The sequence below is a fragment of the Falco peregrinus genome, chromosome 7 (genome assembly GCF_023634155.1).
Source record: "Falco peregrinus isolate bFalPer1 chromosome 7, bFalPer1.pri, whole genome shotgun sequence".
Taxonomy (NCBI): Eukaryota; Metazoa; Chordata; class Aves; order Falconiformes; family Falconidae; genus Falco; species Falco peregrinus.
Genome location: NC_073727.1, coordinates 19889805 through 19913483, shown reverse-complemented (window position 1 = coordinate 19913483; position 23679 = coordinate 19889805). Strand labels below are relative to the sequence as shown.

Here is a 23679-nt window from a genome sequence, read left to right as displayed (position 1 = left end):
TTATTGATGGAATTCAGTGTCACGGAGTTTTAAGCTGAAGTTCATTAAAGCTAGTACTTCTGAAACATAAAAATTGCAAATTCTTGTTGGAAGCATGTCAACTTTCACATCAAAGTGTTTGACTAGGTTTGAAAACAGTGGAGCTGCAGGAAACTTCCTTGAGAAAAAAATCTCTTTTGAACATGTTTGCACCAGCAGAAATGTTTACTATAATTCAAGCACTTTACTTACTACATAAGACTTTAGCCTGCTCTTGTTCACCAGGAAGTTCATCAGGTCCAAGCCCTTTTTTTACAACTAAGATTGTAACAAGTAGTCTTAAAGTCTTTCGTGCTTCATGTTACATTTTTAGTACCATATTAGTGTTGTGTGGCTTAAAATTGCTAGGCCACAGAATATTTCATTTCATAACCAAACAAAACACCACCTATGTTACCCCTTTTTCCATGATATGAAAGATGCCTTAAATGGCAGCTTTGACTCTTAAATATGTGTGTTTCGTAAGAAAGAGGAATAACTGTGCAGTGTGGCAGCATCAATGGTAGTTGAAAAACTTTGACAATGGATTTTCTGATTCTCACTCTGCTGTCTTCACTGCCATCACTAATGCAGAGTGGTTTGCATTTAATAAATGTGTGTGTCAGCGTAAATAAACTTGATTTTGCTATTAGCATTTTGGAGGGGGAAAAGATTTCTGAAAGCAGAGGTCAGAGAACATAATTCTAAGATAGCTGGTATAAAAGAAATACCAATTGAGTTGAGTCTTGGAGTCTGCAACAGTAAATTAAAATAAAGCTGTTTGCCAAGGTTATCAATGGTCTGGCTTAAAATTGCAGTTGTACTGAATGTAATGTACTGTGGGCTTGTATCTCATAAGGTATGTGTGCTGGGTAAATCTGCGTTACTTTAAATGCCACCATTGTCCCTGTCGTGCATTTTAGGACTCCTGTGCCTGGTATGGAAACCCACATTCCTGTTATTTTCCTTGACTTGAATGGTAAGTGGTTCTTAAAATGACAGAGTACTTTGGAGCTAACTTTGTACTACCAATGACATTGTAGCATTTAAGCAAGCTGATAAAATGAAGAAATGCCTGGAATGGCAGGTAGATTAATTTGAGAGTGCTCATTTTTCACTGGAACATACTGTTTAATGTTTCAAAATACACGGCATTGTGTATGGAAGAACCATAGGTTTTAATAATCTCAGTGTTTTGCAGATGTTTAATAAGTAAAATAGAAACAGTAAAATGAATGCACCTCAGGGAGTGAATGGCAAAAGGCAGAGTAAAGGCAAAATTGTTGTTGGGAACATTCTTTCTGAGGTCTCACGAGGATACAGCACTGATGCTATATCCTATAATTTCTTTACTGATGGCTTAAAAGAAAATGTGAAGTTACTGGTAATAACCTGCATTATCAAAATCCCATGGGATTATAAGATGAAGTTAGTTTTACAGAGTGTGATCCTATGTGTTTCCTTAAACAACGTATGTTTCAGTACATCCAAATAGAAAATCCAATTCAAACAGTGTGTTTATCAGATACTTCTATTAAAGATGGGAAATGGTAGCCAAGAAAGTGGCAAGCCTACAGTAGTCTAGGGGGCCAACAGTGCCTCATCAGTTGAACAAATCCTTGTTAAGATGTTTAGATGAGCATTAACACTTGGGTTAGAAGCACCAGGTGCAGGTGGGGAGGTGTTTGCTGCAGTGCTGTTTACATTTATGGCTTGTTCGCCTAAAAAAGCACATTGGCATATCAAATGACTTCAGAGAGGAGCTAGTTAATAATTAATTCATGGTGAGGGACTCGAGCCAGGACAGGTTGAGCTTCTTCTCAAAAAACAGATGAAGGGTTTGTTTAATCATGATCTGAAAGTACAGTATTTTTACTTGTTCAACCAGTAGCTTATCTTTATTTTAAAAAACCCACACCACCTAACTAATGCTGAATGAGCAATGTACTTAGTGTGATTGAACAGTAGTGGTGAAAATACACCTGTGGGCCAGGAGGCGATGTTTGCAACGGGAGGAGCCTCCTGTACAATAGAAGACTTCATAAAGCACTCTTGAGTCTGTGTCCCCAAATCTTTGTGCATGCTTTCTGTATAGAAATGGGACTCTTCAGAGTGGAACAATGCAGGGAGCTTTTCTTTTTTAGGTAGAGTGTAAGTACTCAAGCTGGGGAGTTAAGTGATGTAAATGTGATTTCATGACTTTCTGGATGTTTTTAAAAAGGATAATTGCCTTGTGCCTCCTCACCTGCATTCACTTTTGTTTCTAGCTGATGACTTCAGTTCTCAGGATAACCTTGATGACCCAGAAGCGGGTGGATGGGACGCTACTCTTGTTGCAGAAGAGGAGGAGGAATTCTTTGAACTGCAGATTGTGAAGCATCATGATAGCGAGGTAAGCAGAGATGCAGACCAGTATATTTAGTTTAGAAGTCTTCTAATTGTTCTCTCTATATATTCAGATATAAAAATAATGCTTCAAAGATGGCATACAAAGGATACAACACTTTTTTCTTATATGACTGACTTTGTGTGTTCAAGGATATTTGCTAGTATAACCATGATTTGGAAAATAGTAAGGATCTTCCTTCATCTGTATCCAAGCATTACAAAAGCTTGAGATTGAGTTGTGTTTAAAAATAAACCCCCTGAATAAGTTGGAATACTGAAGTCCCCAGCTGAAGAACTAAGTGATCTCAACTGTTCCTGCAGTTAACATACTTGCCTCTGCATTGTTACTTTCATTACACTCAATTTTGGCACATAACTCATAGCTTTACAACTTTACAATTGCTGGTTTATAATTTTTGCTATTAAGTTTAGAATCTGTGATTTATTTTTTTTATCTTAAAGTTTTGCTCCTTACTCTGAAACTTATGTCTTTTTATATTTTTAGAAGAGCTTTATTCCTGATGGCTTTGGTAGATTTTTTTTGTTCTGTTTTGTTTTTAAAGCCTGGAAAGATGTCTACCAGGCCGTTTTTCTTATGGCTTGAAGATAAACCATTTACAGCTTCAGTAACACATTTTAAAACATTCAAGAAGAGAAATTCCAGGTTTTGCTGTATACTGCTAGAAATGTTTCAGCAAAGTTATTTCTCAAATACAGATGGGAGAGTTTGTGTGTGATGGAAGATATTCACTGCAATCTCTGTTGCTTTCTGGTTTATTTTAATAAATTAGGCCAAATAATCCTGTAGTTCTGCATATTTTATAATTTATTTGCAGTGATCCTGAGTATTCAAAGATCTTTTTTCAAGAGGAAATGTTCCAGACTTCGAGCAAGTTGGCATTTTTAATCCCAGCGTCTTCATTTGGCAAACTAATCTTGATTTTTAAATGGCCTTTTCTAAAGTGTAGGGATTTTTCTTCACAGGGAGTGAAATGGAGAAGCTGACTCTCAAAATTTATGTATTATGTATTTTTGTTAATTATGCTTAATTAATTACAGTTAATTATACACCTAATTATGCTTATTAGAGGATACATTTTTTTCCTTTGCAGGTGAAAGCAGAAGCCTCATGGGATTCCACAGTCCACGACTGTATCCAGCTCAGTAAAGGAACAGCAGCAGATGAAAGAGTTTACCTTATTGTGAGAGCCACTGTCCAGCTCAGCCATCCTGCAGAAATGCAATTAGTGTTACGCAAGCGCATTTGTGTTAATGTGTATGGCAGACAGGTATATCTTTTCTAATCCTTCACATTTTTGCTCTGCCCCACATTTATCACTGCTTGAAGAGGGGAAGGCTATGATTTGTGCAATATGCTGCTGCTGTGACTTATTTTCTTACATCTACCTTCATCTCTGCCTGAATGGAAGTACCATATCAATGGCACACACAGAGACTTGAAGCTGCCAAGTAATTTTCATAGTATCTTTTGTATTGCATATGATAATGCAGCTTTTTTGTAAAGGCTCAATGGCATCCAATTATGACAGATTTGGTATTATTTGTATTAACTACTAAGTGCTTTATCCCCAGTCACTGGAAAAAGTAGGAAGAGTTAACTTCTTGTGAGCTTGGAGTTCATGTTTTGCAAAAACTGTGCATCAGGAGAAACTTGTGTGTTTTCCTGCTCCTATAAGATGGTCACACATTGCTGCTAACCATTTCTACTTATGCATCCAGATATTTAGAGATAAATTAGCAATAGTTGGAGCAGAGGTCCTCTTAATGTAATTTGTCAAAGTTAATCACTCTTGGTCTTTTATGTTTTCCAATTGTCTTGTGCTCTTGTGATAATGTGTAGATTAGAGCAGGATGTTTGACAAATGGAAAGCAGAAGACTGTCATTCCATTTGCAGCGTCATGTCCTACAAAATATTTAATTCTTGAGAAAGATGGTGAGGAAGAGTTTGTTCAGTGTCGTCTCGGAAGCCAGCTTCCCCTAGCAGTGATAATGACAAAGCAGAAAACCCAAATTGTTATTCTGTTTGCACATCTGTAGCTAAAATCTAAAGCCAGAGCAGAAGAGGTGTGGTCACACCCTGAAACCCTGTAGGCAACTCTAAACTGCTTTCAGTGCTAGGATTAGAACTACAGTTCTTGGTGCTTTGATCAGGCAAAAGCTTTTTCTCGGAAAGGGAGCAGTGAATTTGTTGTCATATAGAATGGAAGAGTGCATTCAATAGGTAAATTGAGCATGCCAGTAATTACAATTGTATTAAGTCTTCATCAATTCTGTTTTCTACGGATTTAGTCACTGATGTGTTTTACTTTTACTCGACACAGAATCTTTGGCTTTCTTGCTAGTTTTCTAAAAATCCTCATCAATAACCTTTCCTGGCTATTCATCTCAGCAGCATCTTTGAATGACTCATCTCTGCATTAATTCAACAGTCCAGTTCTTAACCCTGCAAGGCGCCAAGTCAGCATAAACAATGACCATGCCCCCTTAAATCATTCTTCATAACGATCTCTTTGGTCAAGAATTTAATGTCTGTACTTGTCAGTATTCAAGACAAGTCACCTAGGGCTCTAGTAAAAAAAAGCAGCCCCTCACCTTTAGAGCTAGCAAATGCTTTGTGTGCTGGTTAAGCAGTCACCTTGCAAAGAAGGAAGTTAATTCTATCCTTTCTCTGTATCTAAAATACAGAAAAGCAAATTATTTGTCTCCAGGTTAAAATATTTGACTCTTACATATTGGCTAGCCTTTTGGGTTTGGACTTCTTTCATTGTAAACTATATTTACATCAGTTGAAATATGTTAGAATATGTTTTCCTTGAAGAAAAAAATATCTTTTTTTCTTCCCCTCCACACAGGGTTTTGCACAGAGTTTCCTCCGAAGAATGTCCCACCGAAGTTCCATTCCTGGCTGTGGTGTCACTTTTGAGATAGTCTCAAATATTCCAGAGGTGAATAAGAAATCAGACTATCTGAAACTGGCTAAGAGACTCTAACTCTGTGATTTTTCCCCTTATTTTGAGCATGCTAGCTCTTGCTGCTGCAAGCATAAACTATGGGGTTTATAAAAGATTATCAAGCATATTCCTTTACATGCTGTGACTTAGCAGCAACCTAGCTCTTATCAGTGTCACTGTGTATTTTGTTGAGTGAGCATCTATTTGCTCAGGTCCTTGAAGAAACATTTTAAAGAGAGAGAAAAAGGAGGAGTAAAGATGGGTGGGTGAAGTGCCTCATGTAGGGTGCATGAGAATATGTAAAAAGGAACGAAGTGGCTTTTTCTAAGTAACGTTTTTATGCAACTCTTGATTCCTGAGCATGTTCATAGTTAGATGCTAATCCTTTCCTTCCAAACAGATGCTCTATCAGAGCACTTGTAAAAAGCATTAACACATGAAGAGCCGAAAGTCTGATTGCTGCCTGACTCTGCCTTTTATGTTCTGCTGTATTTAGCAGTCTGTGTTGAAACATTTCTCAGGCAATGGTCTATTTTTTTTCTTGCAAATCACTTGAAATTTTGTTTTCCTCACAGGATAGGTAATGCCCCAAGCATGTTTGAGCACTAATTAATTACAAAATATCTGAATGCAGCCTTTTGTTAATCAATAGCAATGTCTTACTGTGAAACTCTCAAAAAAACCCCAACAAACAAAACCCGAACCCAAACCAAAAAACAATAACCACGTGTAGCTTGAGCAGTCTGTGACTGTGCTAGGAGCACATCCGAATCTGCCCCTGAGCTTAAGGGCAAACAATGTTGGCTCTGTGCTGTGTGTTCTAAAAATGCTTTTTCTTCAGGACTGATGTGGGAGACTTTTCTTTTATTTTAAAAGGATGGAATTTCTTCTCCTCTCCCCAGGATGCTCAAGGAGCTGAGGAGCGGGAGGCACTAGCCCGAATGGCAGCAAACGTTGAAGATGCAGCTTCAGCTGACTCTGAAGCCTATATTGAGAAGTACCTGAGGAGTGTGCTGGCTGTGGAGAACATTCTCACCTTGGATCGTCTGCGCCAGGTCTGTTTTTAAGGCTGTAGTCGACAGCAGAGAATATGCTTCCCAAGAACAATGTATGGCAATGCAGATGTTCTTGTAAGTGCATACAATGGCTAACAAACCAACCGCTTCAGTGCATACCTCAGCCTTCCAAAGTGTGCACATGGCAGACATCCAAAGGAGCAATGCAGCTGTCTTTACAGAGATGTGCTCGCTCAACTACCTGCAATATGGATGGATGGGGCTGGGAGCTTTACGTTAAATGTGCTGTTATGGGATGCTGGGTTTGTTTTTAAGACTGTGCATTGCTAATTATGGTTCAGAAAAAAGTAGTTGTGTGGCATTTCTTTTGCTTTCTGAAGCTTGGGCTTTAGCTAATAGTTCCCAAAGCTGCTACTAGATTTCTAGAGTTCTGGTCATTTTGCCCATATTCTATCTTGAAGTAACCAAACCCATTCTGTCAATAAAGACGACATTGGTTGGATTAATCTCAAGTACTGTAACTTGATCTGTTTACCAGGAACAATACAGGAGAGAAAAACATTCACTGAAAATTGTTGTGATATAAATTATGCAAGCACAAAAGAAAGTTATGCAAAACAAGCTAGAGTATGTGCCTGCCCACTATAAATTAATGGTGAAGTGTGATGCACTCTAAGTATTGAAACCAAGTTTCCTGTCATATATAATTAGTTTAAAGGATTAAAAGAAGAGCTCAGCTAGGAAAGGGAGTCTTACTTTTCGCATCTGTAACAGTCATCTCCTACAATCAGAACTAGCCGTAAAATCTTATGTGTGCCAATCAGCAAAATACTAGATGTTGAAGTTTATCTACTCTTACGCTTCTATCCATGTTACGTGCAAGTTTTAGATTATAGTAGACCTTGCAGACAGGAGCCTATGCAATCAGGCAGTTTAGAAACATTTTTCTTGTATAGACAAAACTATCCTGGGATTATTGGAGCTTAGATTCTTGCAAAACATGCATATTTTCAATTTTGCTTCTCTATGATTGGCAGGAAGTTGCTGTAAAAGAGCAGCTGATGGGAAAAGGAAAACTCTATCGCAGGAGCCTGAGCTCTCCCAATGTGAATCGGGTGAGTATTCCATGCTGGCATCAGCAGCATATTGAGGGCAGCAGGTCCAGTCCTTCAGTTGCAGGTTCCTGTGATGCCAGAGTCATGGAATATAGCAATAAATTTCCTTTTGTTTGACCCTTCTATTTGTCTGTGCTGTTTGTGAGCATGTAAATTGCTAAGTGAAGACAAAATCTCCACATATTCATGCTTTCATCATACAGGCTGGTATGCTTGAAAGCACCCATAAATCCAGACTATCTGAAAAAACAACGTAAAAAGAACTTGTGGTGGTGTGGGTTTTTTTCTGAACACTGGAGGTTTTTTTCATTTATCTATCTAGTTGAAAATTATTTTTTCTCTTTTTCTTTACAAGATTTGAAAGCAAGTTACAAGTATTTACTGATCTTAAACTTTCTAACAGCATTGTGCATAAGAAAAATGAGGTTTCTGTTGTCCAAAATTTGGAAGGAAATCCTTTGACAGAACTAGTATTCAAACTTGTCAAATCAAATGCTCCTTCCAGGTCAATAATCAGGATTTCACCTTTCATCTCTTGGATTTCAGTTCTGTTTTAACCACAAAACTGTTTCTTCTTACCCTTCCTTATGTTTGTCAAGAGGCATATTGTATTAGTTGTTCGAGTTTTTGTTAGGAAATAACTCTGCTTGTCTTAATTATTTCAGCTTTCTGGAAGCCGCCAAGATTTAGCACCCCCTTATAACCTGAGCAGTAACCGGGTAAGTGTCTGCAGGTCTCCTGGGAAATCTGTAGGAAAAAAGTAGCTACAGTGACTACGCTATCCCAGTTACAGGGGCATAAGTGGGAAACATCTGTAAAAGATGGGGCACATGCTTGTGTCCTTGGGACTGTTCCTAGGGCATACCTAGCTTTGGGTGTGCTACACTAGACCTCTCTGGGAAAGTTCCCAGGCCTTCGTCAGTCAAATAGTCCTAGCTGCCAGCTGCTGTGGGATGTGTCACGGCAGACCCAAGTTGAGCAGATGGGATTAAACATAGCCATCCCTCACGTTTTTCTCAGTGTCCAGCTTCAGAGCTCTTCCAAAGCTTTCACCTGAGTGGACGCAAACCTTTGGGTAAGGGACAAATTTGGGTTCATGTGTAAGTTCAGGTCCACCTCTAGGACAGAATAGAGGCCTATGAAGAGAGTCCCTGACCTTCAGAGAGAAACCAGCAGTCATAAGCTTATGGTGGGTGATATTTCAGCCCATTACACTCCTTAAAAACAACAGTATAGATCAAAAGTAATTCTTTAAAAAGTGAAAGATTAAATTTAAACTTATTTTCCAAATCCTAGATAAACTAGAAGGTCTTATCCTGATAGATATTCTGCCCAGCAAGCGTGTAGTCATTTTAAAAGGCAGAATCTAGTGGTGACAAGGCATTTTAATGCATAATGCAGTTGCACGGAATAATAGAATTTTGATGTAGTGCTCTAGCATTGGTTGCTAAATCTGCTACATCTGATCCATGTAGAGAATGCTAAAATATGTGCAGGTGATAAAGTGCTTATAGCAACTTCTGTTTGGAGAGAGCTGTGGGATGTTTCAATATTGTAGGTTTTTAAAGCAAAAATTAAAGACCAGAGTTCTTAATGATTTGTTTTTCTTCTCCCTTCCCCTCAATGATTTCTCTCATTGCATGTTTCAGAGTCCAAAGGTCCCAGCAGAGGTAATGCATTAGGTCCACCTAATGAGTGGGATAATAATTTTATCTCACTATAAAGTTTATTTTGCTCACTTACACGCTTTTACTTCCTGCTTTGAAGATGCTGCTGGTGGTGTCTCATTTGCATAGTACACAGCAAACAAGTTTTTCCATTGAAAAGCCTGTCATTAATGCAGTGTGAAACTGGTACAAATGAGAGAAGTTTCTCCTTCTTGGATGTATCTTATGGTTTGTTACAGAGCTATAGCTATTTAATGCCATTTCTTACAGTTCTTTGGACAGGTTGAAGTTATTTCAGAAATGGCCCCATCTCAGCTTAAAAAAAAAAAAAAAGACACGAAAGCAAACAAATATATGCCAGTCATGTATATTAGCCTCGAGATGAAATACACTTTGAGTTTCTTCCAAATCTTTCTCAGGCTTTATGGCTTCAGATAGTTCAGTGTTAACAACTCTTGATTTCTAAGAAGGAATAATTTTAAATTAGTACTGGGCCAATGGAAAACATATGCATCCTTGCTATCACGTTAACCCTCTCGGAGGAATGACTGTTTCTCCCCCTAGTTGTACCAAGCTCTGCTTAATCAGAGTTAATTGGTAGTGGTTTGCATGGGGTTTTGCAGCTCTTCACCATGATTGATGTATCTGCTGACAAACACACTGTACTACTGTAAAAAATGGACCTGCGGTTATGTAGCTTACCTCCTTGCTTGCAGCGTGCTTCGTTTCAAGGCACTTGTTGCTCAGGACATGACAGGGTGCAAACTGCCCCATTAGAAATTTCTGGGTTTAAATGGATCTCTGGTTCAGTTTCCATAGGGAGACAAAGGAAAGCATTTGTAATAACCGTGAAACGTTAAACAAATGTTTAAATGTTCCTATAGCACACAGACGTTGTAAAGCACACTTTAGTGATATCAGTCCTATCTATTTTAGCATAAAGGATCTGAGAATGCCTTGATGTGGGGAGTTTCAAATAAGTTAGGTGTCTTTGTCACTTGCAGAGAAATTTAATGAGTAAGAAGTCTTCTCCAGTAGTCATAAATCGTTATTTTATCAGGAATTTGGTTTTGTTTACAAGTGACTATAATAAGCTAATCTCAAACAAATGGTTTATTCTGTCATAAGAAGTATCAGTCACAGGATAGTAACAGCATCCTGAATTGGGTGCAGAACTATCTGTCAAGCCTGCATACTTTAATATTAGTGGAAGCTGCTGACATATTTCAGAATACTCCTCTCTTTAACGTTCATTTCATTAATTCATGTTTCTCTCTAATTTTAACAGTATTATTCCTTGCATTCCTGCTGTCTTTACCATGGATTTTTAGTTTTGTGGAAAGGGCTGTCAAGTCTCATTCGTCTATGTAAAGCACCATTCATACTGGTAACGTTATGAATGTGAATGTTGCTTCATTCTTCATCACTGTGATACCCAAGACTCATTCCCCTGTAAACAAGAATATTAGACAAGTTGGAATAAGCAATAAAGATGGTATTGGTGCAAATAAAACAGGCAGATCAGAAGTTTCCAGAATTAGGACCCAGATTCATCTTGCAGCCATAGTTGGATCTTTGTTACTACAAATGTGGTTTGGTGGTCACACCCCCATAAAGAGCTAGAAAAGCCCTTCTCCAGGACTGGAGCAGAAGTGTGGGTTTGGCACATTCTGGAAAAGCATTAAAGAATATCTCTGTGTACTGATACCACCAAGAGCTTCCAAAGAGCAGGATGACTCTCACACTGAGGTATGCATTCATGTGAAATATTTACGTCACCTTTGGGATATTTTGTAATAATAACTTACAAGATTAAGCTACCTAACTGGCCGAGAGGGCAAGGAGATGTTTTCTAAATTTACTTCAGAAGATACTTACAGATATCTCGTATTAGGTTAACAGGACTACATTTGGTCTGACCTCTAAGTTATATCTGCTTGCTTAAATGAGAAGACGCCAATTTTTGCTCCTGTTACCCCTACATATATGGTTACAGGAGAGTGAGATGCATTTTATTTCAACTTGCACATCAGCATGTGTCAGATGATACATGAGTATAGTCTGTTAGTGGTGATCTAAGATACGGAGCTGGTTTTTTGAGTTCCAGGGTGCTTGCATTAGAAGGTTAACAATTCAGTTGACTCTAAACTGCATGAATTAGACGCACAAAGAATGGAAGGCACCTCTGCCTTGTGTTTACAGGTCTTCTTCAGACTATAATCACATTCTGATGAAAAATTTCATGAGTTGTTCTTAAAAGACCTTTGCACAATAGCCATTCTGTCTTTGACAGTCATGCTTCCTTTCCCAAAGGTCCAGTAGTTTGTAGCTCAAAAGCCTTGTATCCAAAAATGAAGTAAGACAAGATTGTGACACTTAACCTTCAGGTTTTACCAGGAACCAGAGTTTTTTCAGCAAAATGGTACCATGTAGATCAATTTGAATAATCTCGCTGTTCATGAGAACAAGTGCCTTTTGTCCTAGCTGTATGCTTGTATTTAAGTGCTACATGGTCACCTTTTCCTAAGCCTTTTCTGAACTGCTAAAATAATAAAACACAAGAACTATTCATTTCTCTTACCCAGTGGCTGCATTGTAATGGTCTGTCGAGTTCAAGAAAAGAATTGTTGTCAGGTAAAGCCTACAGATGACTTAGGTAGTGATCACCCATATTTACTCTAAAGATTTTGTGCATGTCGGTGCTGACCTGAAATAAATTCCCCGGTGTTTTTCGTGGAGGATGTGTGAAAGAAGGGAAGGCAGAGGAGAAGGAGAAGGCATTACAGAAATAAACCACTTTATAAACAGCTCTGTATCAAAATATATCAAGGGACATGCATTCTTCTGGTGGCTATTTTTGATTTGTTAAATTAAGTCACTTGACCTCTGTTTGGTCACTTGGCAGAGACCAAATATATTCAGAAAATGATGACTCCTCTGGGCAAATGATTTACAAGCTTCCTTCCTTTCTCTCACCACCCTTCTTGATAGAGGAAAGATTCACAGCACTTAAATAATACCAATTGCTTAGACTTTAAGTGTTTCAGTTAGTGAATGCACAAAGCAATCATGTGAGAGTGCTGTATAACATGCATATGAGAAACTTAGGAACTTCATCAAGTTAATATAGTTAATAATTCTTCTATTTTTTTTCTTTGTGAGATTGAGATGGGTTATCTTTCAATCCGGCTTAGTAAAATCAATCATTTGTGAACTACCTCTGCACATTCTTCGTGCAACAGTTGACCCTTTCAGTTGTCTCCAGTGTTTTCTTTTGCAAATGTTTCTCTCTTGCCCTGATTTGCCTACTTTTTAATGGTTTGCTGTCATCTCAGAATTGAGGCTCACATTACCCCTAAAAAAATCTGACCTTCAGTCTAAAATGATGATCTTTCTGCTCTCTCCAAAGCAATCATTATTTAAAAACCCAACATGCCTTAAGTGCACGACCGGACAAATCCTTTTCTCAAGTGCATATTCTTGTTTTCAGGACCTTCATTTTATTCAACCTGGCAAAATATCTAAAATTATATGGAAAAGGTAGTCACCCATAATATCAAGGCTGAAGCAAGATTTCCTGAAGATGCTAAGAAAAAAGTCTTTTCATAAGGAAAAAGGCACTAAACTCTGCCATTCTTTTTGTGCAAGTTTAATATTCTGAGACTGTTTTGTTCTGTTTCTCACCTACTTCAGTTTTGTCCATCATTTTCCAAACAGGTCTAGAAAGTCAAGATACTTGCCTGAAGCCCTGAAGCTATTTTTTGTTGAAACAGTCAATGAACAGCACTTTTACTCAAGAAATCATGATTCAGAAAATTATTCAGTTGTTCTTTACCTCCGTTGAGTCGGTGTTCTAGTAAGCTAGTAAGCTTTCCCATAATAGTCTTTGTTTCTTATGCCTCTGTGGTCTCTGGAAGCACTTAGAGTTGGCCTACAGATAGAAAATTATTAAGACATGTCACCTTTATCCATTTGTCTTTAGTAAGTGGATCATTATCCTGAGATCCAAAAGTAACGCTAAAAACTTTATGTCCTCCAAAAAAGGAGCCTTCAGATGCTTTGCCCTCCTCTCCCATAGTTCTCTCTCTTAACCAAATGCCAACATATACCAGGCTGATGGCAGACCAGACCAGAAGGCAACAAAACCAAAATGTATTTCAAGATTCTTTGAGTCCTGTGATGACTTCCCACCAGTCATCTTTTTTTTTTTCTTAAAAAAAAATAAATATCAAAACTCGTTCAGCACCGCTGTGCTGGTGCATCCAAAGAATACTGAGTTACACTGAGTATTTTCCGCATCTGAATAAGCTATGAACTTGTTTCATGTTTTGACTCTTCTCCTGCAAACTAACCCACCAGTGGGAGCCAGAGAAGGAGACTTGAGGAAACATTTCACATCCCAAAGGGGAAGACAGTTTAAGCATAGTCTGAAGTCACTGGCTGTTTCCATGCTGGCTTTCAATATCTGCTGCAGCGTGTGAAACGATCACAATAGCAGGATAAGAACACGGTCTCTGAAGCAGTATTTTGAATGGATATAAATGGGGCAAGACTACATGTGGTAAGGCCCCCTAAAAAAAACCTGTACTAGTTGAAACACAAGACTGCCAAAGCCTGAATAAGAGTTTCTGGGGAGCAAAACGACAATGTTTCATAGAAGCATTTTGTGGAAAGAATTTGCCAGACATAGGCATGACTTTTTGGTGTATGTAAGACACAAAGGAGTTGCAGGTCAAAAATAATGCTTAAGTCGGGGGTTAAGGTATGGGTAGAACAGCTCTATCATCCATGCTGATAGAGCAGGAAGCCTTCAAGAAGGTCTTAAACACTGAAGTCCTCAAAAATACAAGACTAAACAAGCCCCCGCTTGTCTCAGCCTGGGTTATATCAGTTTTGACATTCAGGATGGCTGCCTGCAGTGAACTCGGACATCCATTAGTCTCCAGGTGTCCCAAATGTTACTTCACAGAAACAGCACCTCTTTTATCTGCATCCGTTAATAGAGGCGTTAGCTAGCAGAGGTCTGAAGACGGGTGCTGCTCTGCAAAAGTGCGAGTTACTTGCTATTCAAAGCAGGGAAGCTTCTATGGGACTAACTTATAGATCCAAATGGAAACGATTTTTGCTCTGGGCTGCTCAGTGTGACCTTCAACCCATTGGAGAAATCTATTCCTCCTATCCTGGCTTATTTATTATTTGTGAAACATTCATGACTTCAAGTTACAGTTAAGATTAGTTTAGCTGCCTGTCATTTTTCTGTTCAAGGTCAGATTATTTTCTTGCATCCAACACTACGAAGCTTCTTGAAAAGGCACATTTCCCCCCCTCTTCCTCCAGGAAAAATACATGAAACTTGTGGTCTGGGATGTAGCAGGTCTGTCCATCCCTGGGGACTTCTTTCTAGTGTGTCCACAGTACCGTCTCGTTGTGAAAGTATTTATGTCTTGTAAAAGAACAAGCAAGATTCAGGTACATGTACAATATAATCCAGACAGGTACAGATACTGCACCAACCATAGCACAACTCTTTACCAGAAGTGGGATCAGACTGTGGGTTGTATTGGGATTGGTTTGACTGCACCGTCCTGTCTTTGCAACCTCTATTTCTGGAAAGGTGAAACTTTGCAACTTGTAGTCCTGAGGGCACTCTGCCACCCCAGCAGGACAGCACTTTTCCACAAGACATTGAGACTTCTTGTAGCATTTGAGACCAGATTCTTTTGACCCATAGATTTAAATAGATACTGAATTGCCTTAAGGTCTCCTATAAATTAAGTAAATTAGCACCATCCAGCTTTATTAGAGCCTGCTCTTCAGCAGGGCGAAGGGACTGCTCTGACAGCACTGCAGGTGTGCCTGTAGCAGCAGTTTGCAGGACAACCACCTGCATTTCAGTGCCTGCCTTTTGGTTCTGCACGTCTAACGTGGTGCTCGGTTTGGCGAAGCACTAATGCTGTCTTGTAACCACATGAAACTTTCAGCAGAGACACTTTCTGCCCAGTCACTTAGTGTAATTGTAGGCAAATCTGTAAATGATTTTACGTATCAAGATGACAGAGTTAAGAAAAAATGATTTGGCCCTGTAGATTCTTGATGCTTGTGCACTGGTGTGAAAGACTAGCTTGGAGATTCTCTTTGCTAGCCAACAGACTTTGTTGTTGAGCTGGTTTCTGAGCCATGAGGTTGAGATGAAAGATGGAATACCACAGTGGACCTTTGTAAAAGCAAGAGAAATCGCACCCCACATGCAGGTTGGTGTGTACCTCCCTTGGAATCCATGTGAAAACCCAGCTAGAGAATCCTGGAAAGGCAGATGGCCTAGCACTTTCTCAGTCACTCTTTCTTCCCATTCATCTACACTCAGGCTCTTGCAGATCTGAAAATCATATTTAATCTTCACTAACCATGTCAAAACTCTAACCTGTCTTTACTTAATCTTTTTCTTGGCTCCTGGTATCCGCAGCTTGTTGTTGTGTATTCCATCTCTCTCTTTTTCCAAGCTGTTTAAAAAATTGCAATACTACAGTTGCTTCCTTGTGATCCGATCAGCTCATCCATTCTCGGACCCTGGGCACTAATGTCCAGCCGTTAGGTCTAAGGTCTGATTTCTTTTCTTGTTCAGAGCTCTGTCTGTCCTCATCCCTTCCTTCTGACACTCTACATCCAGACTTCACTCGCGACCGCTTCCCGAGTTAGATAAACAAAATATTTATGAATTTGGGGCAGACAGTACTATTTTACTTCCACTTGGTTGTAATGTACTCAACTTCCAAAACACACCTGCATAATTGAGTGAAATATTATAGCTTTGAGGTCTGTAAGTAGACTTTTTCTGTGCCTTGATGCTGAGGGTGCTTATCTTTGCAGGACTGGGTGTTTCAAATAAAAGTGCCTCTGGGGAAGGGTCTTTCCTCAGCTTTATGCGTTCTGAACTTTGCAAAGGGGCCGTGCAGGCTGATGTGGTATGTAAGTATTGCTGTACTCTTGCTGGTGTGCTGACCTTGAAAAATACAACTATTTTTTTCCTCCAGGGCCGATGGGAGAGTCAGCAAGATGTATCCCAAGGTGCCACAAATTCCAGTAGAGGCATTAGTCCATCTCGTACCTCTCTGCCAGGCTCTGGGCAGCAGAACCACTCACCTGACCCGGGTAAGGTCTTTCCTAAAGCTAAGACAACTTTCCTAAAAGATGGAATGAAATTGCTACAGCTGAATGTCAGATAAAGCTGAGCTGCTTTCAGAGGCACAGAGAAATTTCTTCTCCAGAGCCATGTCCATGCAGTTCTCTCTCTGGGAACATTTAGCATTGTGGCTAAGCTACTCGGACTCTAAGCAACTCTGACTAGCCTTTCCTTTAGACCTGGTATTAGTTCTGCGAAGAGGCAAATGCCACATGTTTACAGTTGTCTGAAGATGCGCTCTTTTATCTCAGTTCAGTTTCTAAAGCCAAAAGCTAGCTGGGCTCAGAACTTGCTGTTACATGAGTAAAACAGCAAAGACAGTAAGGCTACTAATGTTTCAGAAAGTAAGCAGCGCTGGAATTGGATGGATATTTTGCAGCCTAATATATAATTGAGATATATAGTAGTAATGTTTATATTACTGCCTAGGTTTTCTCAAGGGGGAGTAGTGTAGAAAAATGGCAGTATGAGTAAGGAGAGTTGAATTCCCCTAACATTTTTTTTCTTTTTCTTAACTTGGATCTTCTCATCTTTTACTCCTAGTAAGTTTTGTAATTATCATTAAAATTGTGTGTTGTATGGACATCCTTTTTCGATTTTGCTTCTTGGTTTGCTTGTTTGGTTTTTTTTCTGCTTCTGCAAGTTACAAAGCATTTTATGTTTCGAATTGCACAGAATGAGCTTTTTCACATCATGCGATGAAAAAACATTTCTATATACTGGGGCCACAGACTTAAGACCTACCCAGATTTGTATGTCCCTTTCAAGGGAGGAGCAAGCACTCAATGCTTTTCTTTGGCTAATGCCTTGAGCACTGGAAGATGTCATCTTAAATTAAAATGTTAAGTTTTGTAATATATTCTTTTAGGGGTGTTTGGGTTGGTTTGGGCTTTTTTGTTTTCTTTTGCCCAAAGCATAACTGTTCTCATTTTTTAATTTTTCCAACAGGTATTGGTAGCCTTGCTGCTTCCTACCTGAATCCTGTGAAGTCCTTTGTGCCTCAGATGCCAAAGCTGCTGAAGTCTCTCTTTCCTGTTAGAGATGAGAAAAAGGGCAGGCAGACCTCTCCCCTTGCACAGCAGGTAAAAAAATTAAATCAAATAGGCTATGCAGTAATATTGGTGAGTGCTCTTAGACTTGCTGGCAAAGTGCTATTTCATATGTTGTTGCAGTGCAAACCAAGCTTTTAGTCATAGTAAAGCTTTGTGATGCATTTCTCCTGCATTCTGTCCAGAGATAGTGGTGCTGTTTAAACTTATTGATACACTCAGCCCACTTGGCTTTTTAGAAATGCCAAGTACACTACCAGCGTGATTTATAGTAATACCGCTTGCAGCAACAATAGTAAAATTTATGAAGTGCACTTAGTGTTTGTGTATTGCCAAGTGGAAAATGTAATTCTATTTTTAATTTGTTATTTCATATACCATTCCCTCCTGCCCCTCACCACAGCTCATGTCACCTTTTGCCATCTTCTGCTGTGTACTTTGGACAGTTGCTTTTGTTCGTTCTCTTATCTATTCCATGTGTCAGAAAAGCATTTGATTTTCTTCTTTTTTTGGATGCTGTGCTGCACAATTCCACCTGCTCCAGATGTGGTTTCTGTGATCTGACCAGTAGCTAATGCATGGTCAAGCAGACTAGAAAAAGCTACTGTCTTTTAACAAAAACACATGAAATTCAGAATCCATTATAAATAATAATATCTCCTTTATTTGAGAGGCTGTACTCAATAGTATAAGTCTGGAAGATTTAACAAACTGTTACAAAGATAAATCTGGAGCCAGATTTCACTTGTTAAAGTTTGTGCAAGTCCTTTCTGTCCATGCTTTGTTAACCATCCAGCTAACTCTGCTGTCACCTTGTTCACTTCTCTGGAGTTCTGGAAGTACATTACCTGTTAACTTAGACCTTTCTTCACCTCTCGATGTTTTAAATGTTATAAAGGATGTCTTTCTCAAAACAAAGCAAAGCAAACCCTAAAATCCCCAAGAAACTGTTAATTGTGTTGGGATCCATTCTGTTCTGTTGTTTGCTACAACTAAACTTGCTGTTACAAGAATGTCCCAGGACTACAGGAAGTTGTTTTGTCATTGCAGAAGTAGAAATAAATAAATAGAGCAAAAATAAATGCACTAGCACTTAGATATTTTTTAAAGTAACTTATGACAGGCATAGCACACAAAAAAATAAGGCACATATGAAATATTTTTAATCTGACTGTAGTTTTCTTTACAAAGTAATTAGAGGAGCAGATTTTACTCCCATATCTAATATAATGCTTTACATTTTCACGTTGCCTTTTGCTTACAACAAACAGCCTTAGTGTTGAGACAGGAATCATATAAACTTAATCATCTATGAAATTTGGAGAATGAAAATTAAGACAGTGGCTTTCTTTAAAGGTATTTGGGTATTGAAAGATGCAAATAGGTGCTCTTTGCAATTGCAGTGAGAGCCTTTCACAACTTCTTGAATTCTTACTGAATCAATGAGAGCTGAGATTAGCAATGAAGCCTAATTTCCTGCCTCTAGTCTAACCACCTGTTCCCACTCCTTCCTACTGTTCGAGATCAGTCTTGTATTATTTGTCTTGAAGTCAGTTTTTAAACTACAAAGACAGCTATTTAAAGAGATTTTAATTTGTATTATGGATTAGTATGGAAACTCAAGTAATCAGCACCTCAAGCCCTGGGGTCCGTTCTGGCCCCTCACTCCCAGACAGAGCTTGGGGGGCCGGAGCATGTCCAGAGCCGGGCAGGGGCTGGGGCACCAGTCTGATGGGGGGGCTGGGGGGTCAGCCTGGAGAGGAGGGGGCTCAGGGGGGACCCGATCGCTCCCTACAGCTGCCTGGGAGGGGGCTGCAGCCAGGGGGGTCGGTCTCTGCTCCCAGGTCACAAGCAACAGGGCAAGGGGGAACGGCCTCAGGCTGCACCAGGGCAGGTTTAGGTTGGAGATTGGGAAACATTTCTTCACCGAAAGGGTGTCCAGCACTGGGACAGGCTGCCCAGGGACGGGGGGGGAGTCACCATGCCAGGAGGGATTTAAAAGACGTGTAGATGTGACGCTCAGTGATATGGGTTAGTGGTGGGCTTGGCAGTGCTGGGTTTGTGGGTGGACTTGATGCTCACCAAGGTCTTTTTCATTCTAAATGATTCTATGAACAGAACAGCTTTTAATAGGAGGGGACATGCTATTTCTGCTTTGTTTTTTAAAAATAAAAGCTAATACATAAACGGGAGCATGTGATGTTGTAATGCTTGGTTGCATTGGAGAACAACCTGGTTTTCCATGACCATTGGATCTGTATAATAAAATGAAATCTTAAAATTCCTTGCTACTTTTAGTTTTGCAATGGAACAAGTCAATTGTATTACAAATACACCTCACTGGTTTGAGAGGTTTGTAGATATTCTTTGCAACTCTATCAGTAAGGAAACAGGGTTTCTTCACTCCTGTTAGCAATCACAGTGCACAGAAGAGAGAGCAAAAATTGAAAGAACAGTTACAGAATTATCTACAGCTGCTCCTGTGCAGCACAAATAATAAATACGTGCTGCTATAGCAAGACTGGCTTTAAGATCATAAATATCATGTCTCGTAATCTTTCTTCCTGTTTCTTTATAATGGCCTGATGATGCAAATGTGGCCAGAAGAATTTAGATGGTGGCGGTGATGAATGGCTATTGTACTTGGTGGGTGATGGGACTGCGATGGGGGTCACTGTTTGGCAATCGGCTTTAACACCTTATCACTAACCTGCCAGAGCAAGACAGCAAGCTAGTAATTCTTCCATAACTGTAGTAAACTGTGCAATGGAGAGGACACAAAAAATGATATTTCTGAGTCTCAGAAAATACAGAACAATGCATCTTAGTTCTGTGGAAGAAAAAAAAAAAAGGAAAAGAAAAACTTTGATACAGTGGTAGGGGACATAAATGAATGTGCAAGGTCAGAGTAGGTGGTAAACTACAAAAAGTGTAAGGGGGAGGTGAAGGCAAAAGGATTTTTCAGCTGTAACTGCAAAGGAATCTGACCCCTAACTGGGAACTGATGGACTTCTGTTGCTGTAAACAACAAATTAGGAGAGCTAGGTTCACGAATAGAAATTACTAAAGGAATGCTTTACAAAGCAAATGGCAAGATCTAAATCATCCTTTCCTGGCTGAAAGCAAATGAGCAAATACATAACAACAGGGTTTTGAACATAAATACCAAAAAGCTAAGTGGATCAGTTTATTACTTACTCCTGGTTCATCGAAGAACTACAGTAAAAGAGAATTTCCAAAGTTCTTGTCAAGCTCCCTTTTCAGTGCATATATGTTACATTATTTGATAGTACTTAATTATTGAATGTGATTAAAACACATTCTGGAAAAATGTTGGTGAACCATCTTGAAGTAGATGGCTGGCCCAGCTGTTATTAAATCTCCAATATGTTATGGTTAAATTATCAGGGTTAGGTGGCTGTACATCTTTGCAGAAAGCATCAGATTTGTTTTGTTGCGTCTTGTAAGCCGGGTCTTACGGCTAAGTAGATTTCAGTGCTTTTGAGCATCGTTTCCACGGGAGCAGTACTTAACCTTTTTCTAAGTTTATAACTGCAGTTGAAGTTCGTCATGACCAAGCAGCTCTCTGAGTGGGCATGTTAACAATCTCTGATTCTGCGAGAGTAAACAGAAGATGGGAGTTCTTATCACTCATTCTGAAAAGACTTCTTTTTTTTTTTTTAGCAGCTTTTTATTTCAATCATATGTACCTGCTTAGGCTGGCATCAACCTTAAAATAAGCGAGCATATACAAAAGTTTTATCTTAAGAAAATGGTTTTTCCTAGTGCTGTTTTTATTTATAGTCAGTGGTTGCCTCAGTTTCAAAAATGCAGAAACATTCCAGTCAAGGTGGTGGCAGCTAACAAAATTGCCGTCTTTGACCTTCTGATGCAAGTTTAGTAACTAATCTGGAGAATAATGAACCGCAATTAATGAAATCTGCTCTCGTATTCAAGTGTGTTTCTCAGACAGCACATAAAATAATTGAAAGAACTTCCTGCTCTCTAATTAGTTAGATTGAATTAATTTGGCATAATAGGATTCTTTATGTAACTAGCAAAACGGCTTCCGATGAAGCTGTTTATGTACCTAAAAGATTGGTTTCTGATGAAGCTGTTTATATACTTTTAAGTTAGAAAATGCCTACTTTCTCCATTATCTGATGCCTTTAAATTAATTGCCAGTAGTCTGTAAATAAAAAAAGCCAACCATTAAAACCTTTTTGGATTGCTGGAATTGCTCCTTATTTTCCTAGTCTATTCTTTAAAAAGCTTATTACTGCAGCATGCAAGATTTAAAGCCTTGCCGACCCTTATTGCTGGTGGGGGAAAGTTTAAAATATTTGTGTAAAATATGCACGTGGATGGAGGATCAGTGTTACATCTATTTGTGCTTAATTACATTATGTACATGCTCTTGAAGCTTGTCTTTTTTATTAACATGCTAAGGCTTTCATAGTGTGCACCAAGCAGGATTATGGTTCTTTACCTTCTAACCCTGCTGATCTCTAGGAACTCTGCGTAATTACATTTTAGGACATCACTGGGTGCTAACATTAAAAATGTACATATTTAAACTTCAGTTTTGGGGTTTTGACATTGCTGTGGCAGAAGCAAATTCCTCTGACCAATTTGGTAAGTGGATTTTGGTCACATTCACGCTCAAGAACCTTGTTGGATGCTCAAATGTCTTTTTGTTAGCACATGGCTTAAATGAGAGATCTTGAGTCACAGCTATCCTAAAAAAAAACAACCAAAAACCCCACAAAACTCCTTGAATTTCCATGTGCTAATGTAATTCATTTTTGCTTTGTGCTATAGAAATGCAGACATGAACACATGGAGAGGGCAGCTGTCAATTTTTCCTCTTTCACCTTCTGATGCAGGCGTAGTAATTAATCTTAAAAAAATAATGAAATGCAGTTAATTAAAAGCTATCTAAATAGACAAAAGCCTTTTTTCTGGCAGTGCATTAAAAAATAACAATTTCATGGATGTGCATGGTGCATAGTATAATTGCTAGAACTGACATTCCTTAATCAAATGTAAATAATGTGGCCTCAGAGAACCTTCTTTAAAATCTCGGAGGCTTTTTTCAGACTTTCAAATAAAGAATCATTTGGATGCTATAATCAGCATAGCTCAACAGATCCTCTGTGGCTGGCTGAGCTCATACGTGTCTAGTTCTTGTGACTGAGTTGTTAGTGTTTTGATTTCTTTCTGAGTGTGGGTTTTGCTATCATCCTCATACAAATAGATTTTAATAAGAATGAGTACGGAAAACTGGCTTTTAAAGTTCTTAGAGCAAACCACTGAAACTTCTTTATGAATAACTTGAAAATGCTTATAAATTACCCTTTTAATCTGCCTGGACCTAGGAATGAAGTAATTTAGCTATGCAGAAAACGGTATGGTTAATTTTGCATAAAGTATATTAGAAACCTAGAACTCAAAAGTACTGTTACAGGCTGAAATGTTCCACACATGGAAGGTGGAATAAGAAGAGTTTGTTCGGTTTAATATTTAAATGCACAGTGTCTTTACAGAAGAAAACAAAAAAAAACAGCAAAAAAACCCAAACAAACTTGTACTGGGTTTCACATCTCCTTTTGGAATGCAGGAGACTTTATATTTGAATGATTAACAACTTCAAAATTATTTTGAAATTGAGGGCAGAGGGGAATGTTTGGGGGGGGACCTTTCTAAAATGGGAGACCTCTTTGAAATGGATTCAGTTTTTTTGACTGTGTACTAGGGGATTCAGAACTCTTATTGCATTGCTGTGTACGTCTCGCAAAAATATTTTATCCCAAGTGCTCAAAACTGATTTGAAACTACATTTGATGAAGCAACTGCTATGCCCTGCTGCAGAAGTTTCCAATAGCTGCTTTTAATTGGTGATGTGAACGTAATACTGTCGGTGCGACGGTCCTTGAGCTCAGTCATTCCTATCTGCGGATGGTAAAGCACAGACGAGAGCAGTAAAAGTTTTCTGATAATGCCCTTTTAGGACTGCTTCAGCTATAACCTTGGCTAAGCCATTTCTGGAGCTTGGAGGATAATTCTTGTGCCTGCTGGCCCAGTCTGTTCTGTTAACTGCCACTGAACTTTCTGCATATTGGTTGTTAACGCTGAAGGATTTTATTCCAGCCACATGAAGTCAAAAGGCTTTGTAGTGAAGTCATCAGTCACCATTGTCAGAGGCATTTTACAGAATGTTTAATGATATAGAAATACCAAATGTGTTCTTCTGAGCTCACTGAAGAAGATACC

General features: G+C 38.9%; 1 protein-coding gene across 5 annotated transcripts in view; it reads left to right on the top strand.

The window, feature by feature from the left end:
- KIF13B (kinesin family member 13B) overlaps positions 1–23679 on the top strand; it is a 133290-nt gene that overhangs the window by 95137 nt on the left and 14474 nt on the right. For 3 of the 5 annotated variants that reach the window (XM_055810152.1, XM_055810155.1, XM_055810151.1), the window contains exons 29-38: positions 942–997; positions 2286–2410; positions 3519–3695; positions 5281–5373; positions 6282–6434; positions 7433–7510; positions 8176–8229; positions 9160–9180; positions 16209–16326; positions 17306–17439. In XM_055810152.1, coding sequence (XP_055666127.1) covers positions 942–997; positions 2286–2410; positions 3519–3695; positions 5281–5373; positions 6282–6434; positions 7433–7510; positions 8176–8229; positions 9160–9180; positions 16209–16326; positions 17306–17439 — 1009 coding nt within the window. The remainder of the gene's footprint in view (positions 1–941; positions 998–2285; positions 2411–3518; positions 3696–5280; positions 5374–6281; positions 6435–7432; positions 7511–8175; positions 8230–9159; positions 9181–16208; positions 16327–17305; positions 17440–23679) is intronic. The other 2 variants (XM_055810154.1, XM_055810153.1) reach the window with 1 other exon arrangement.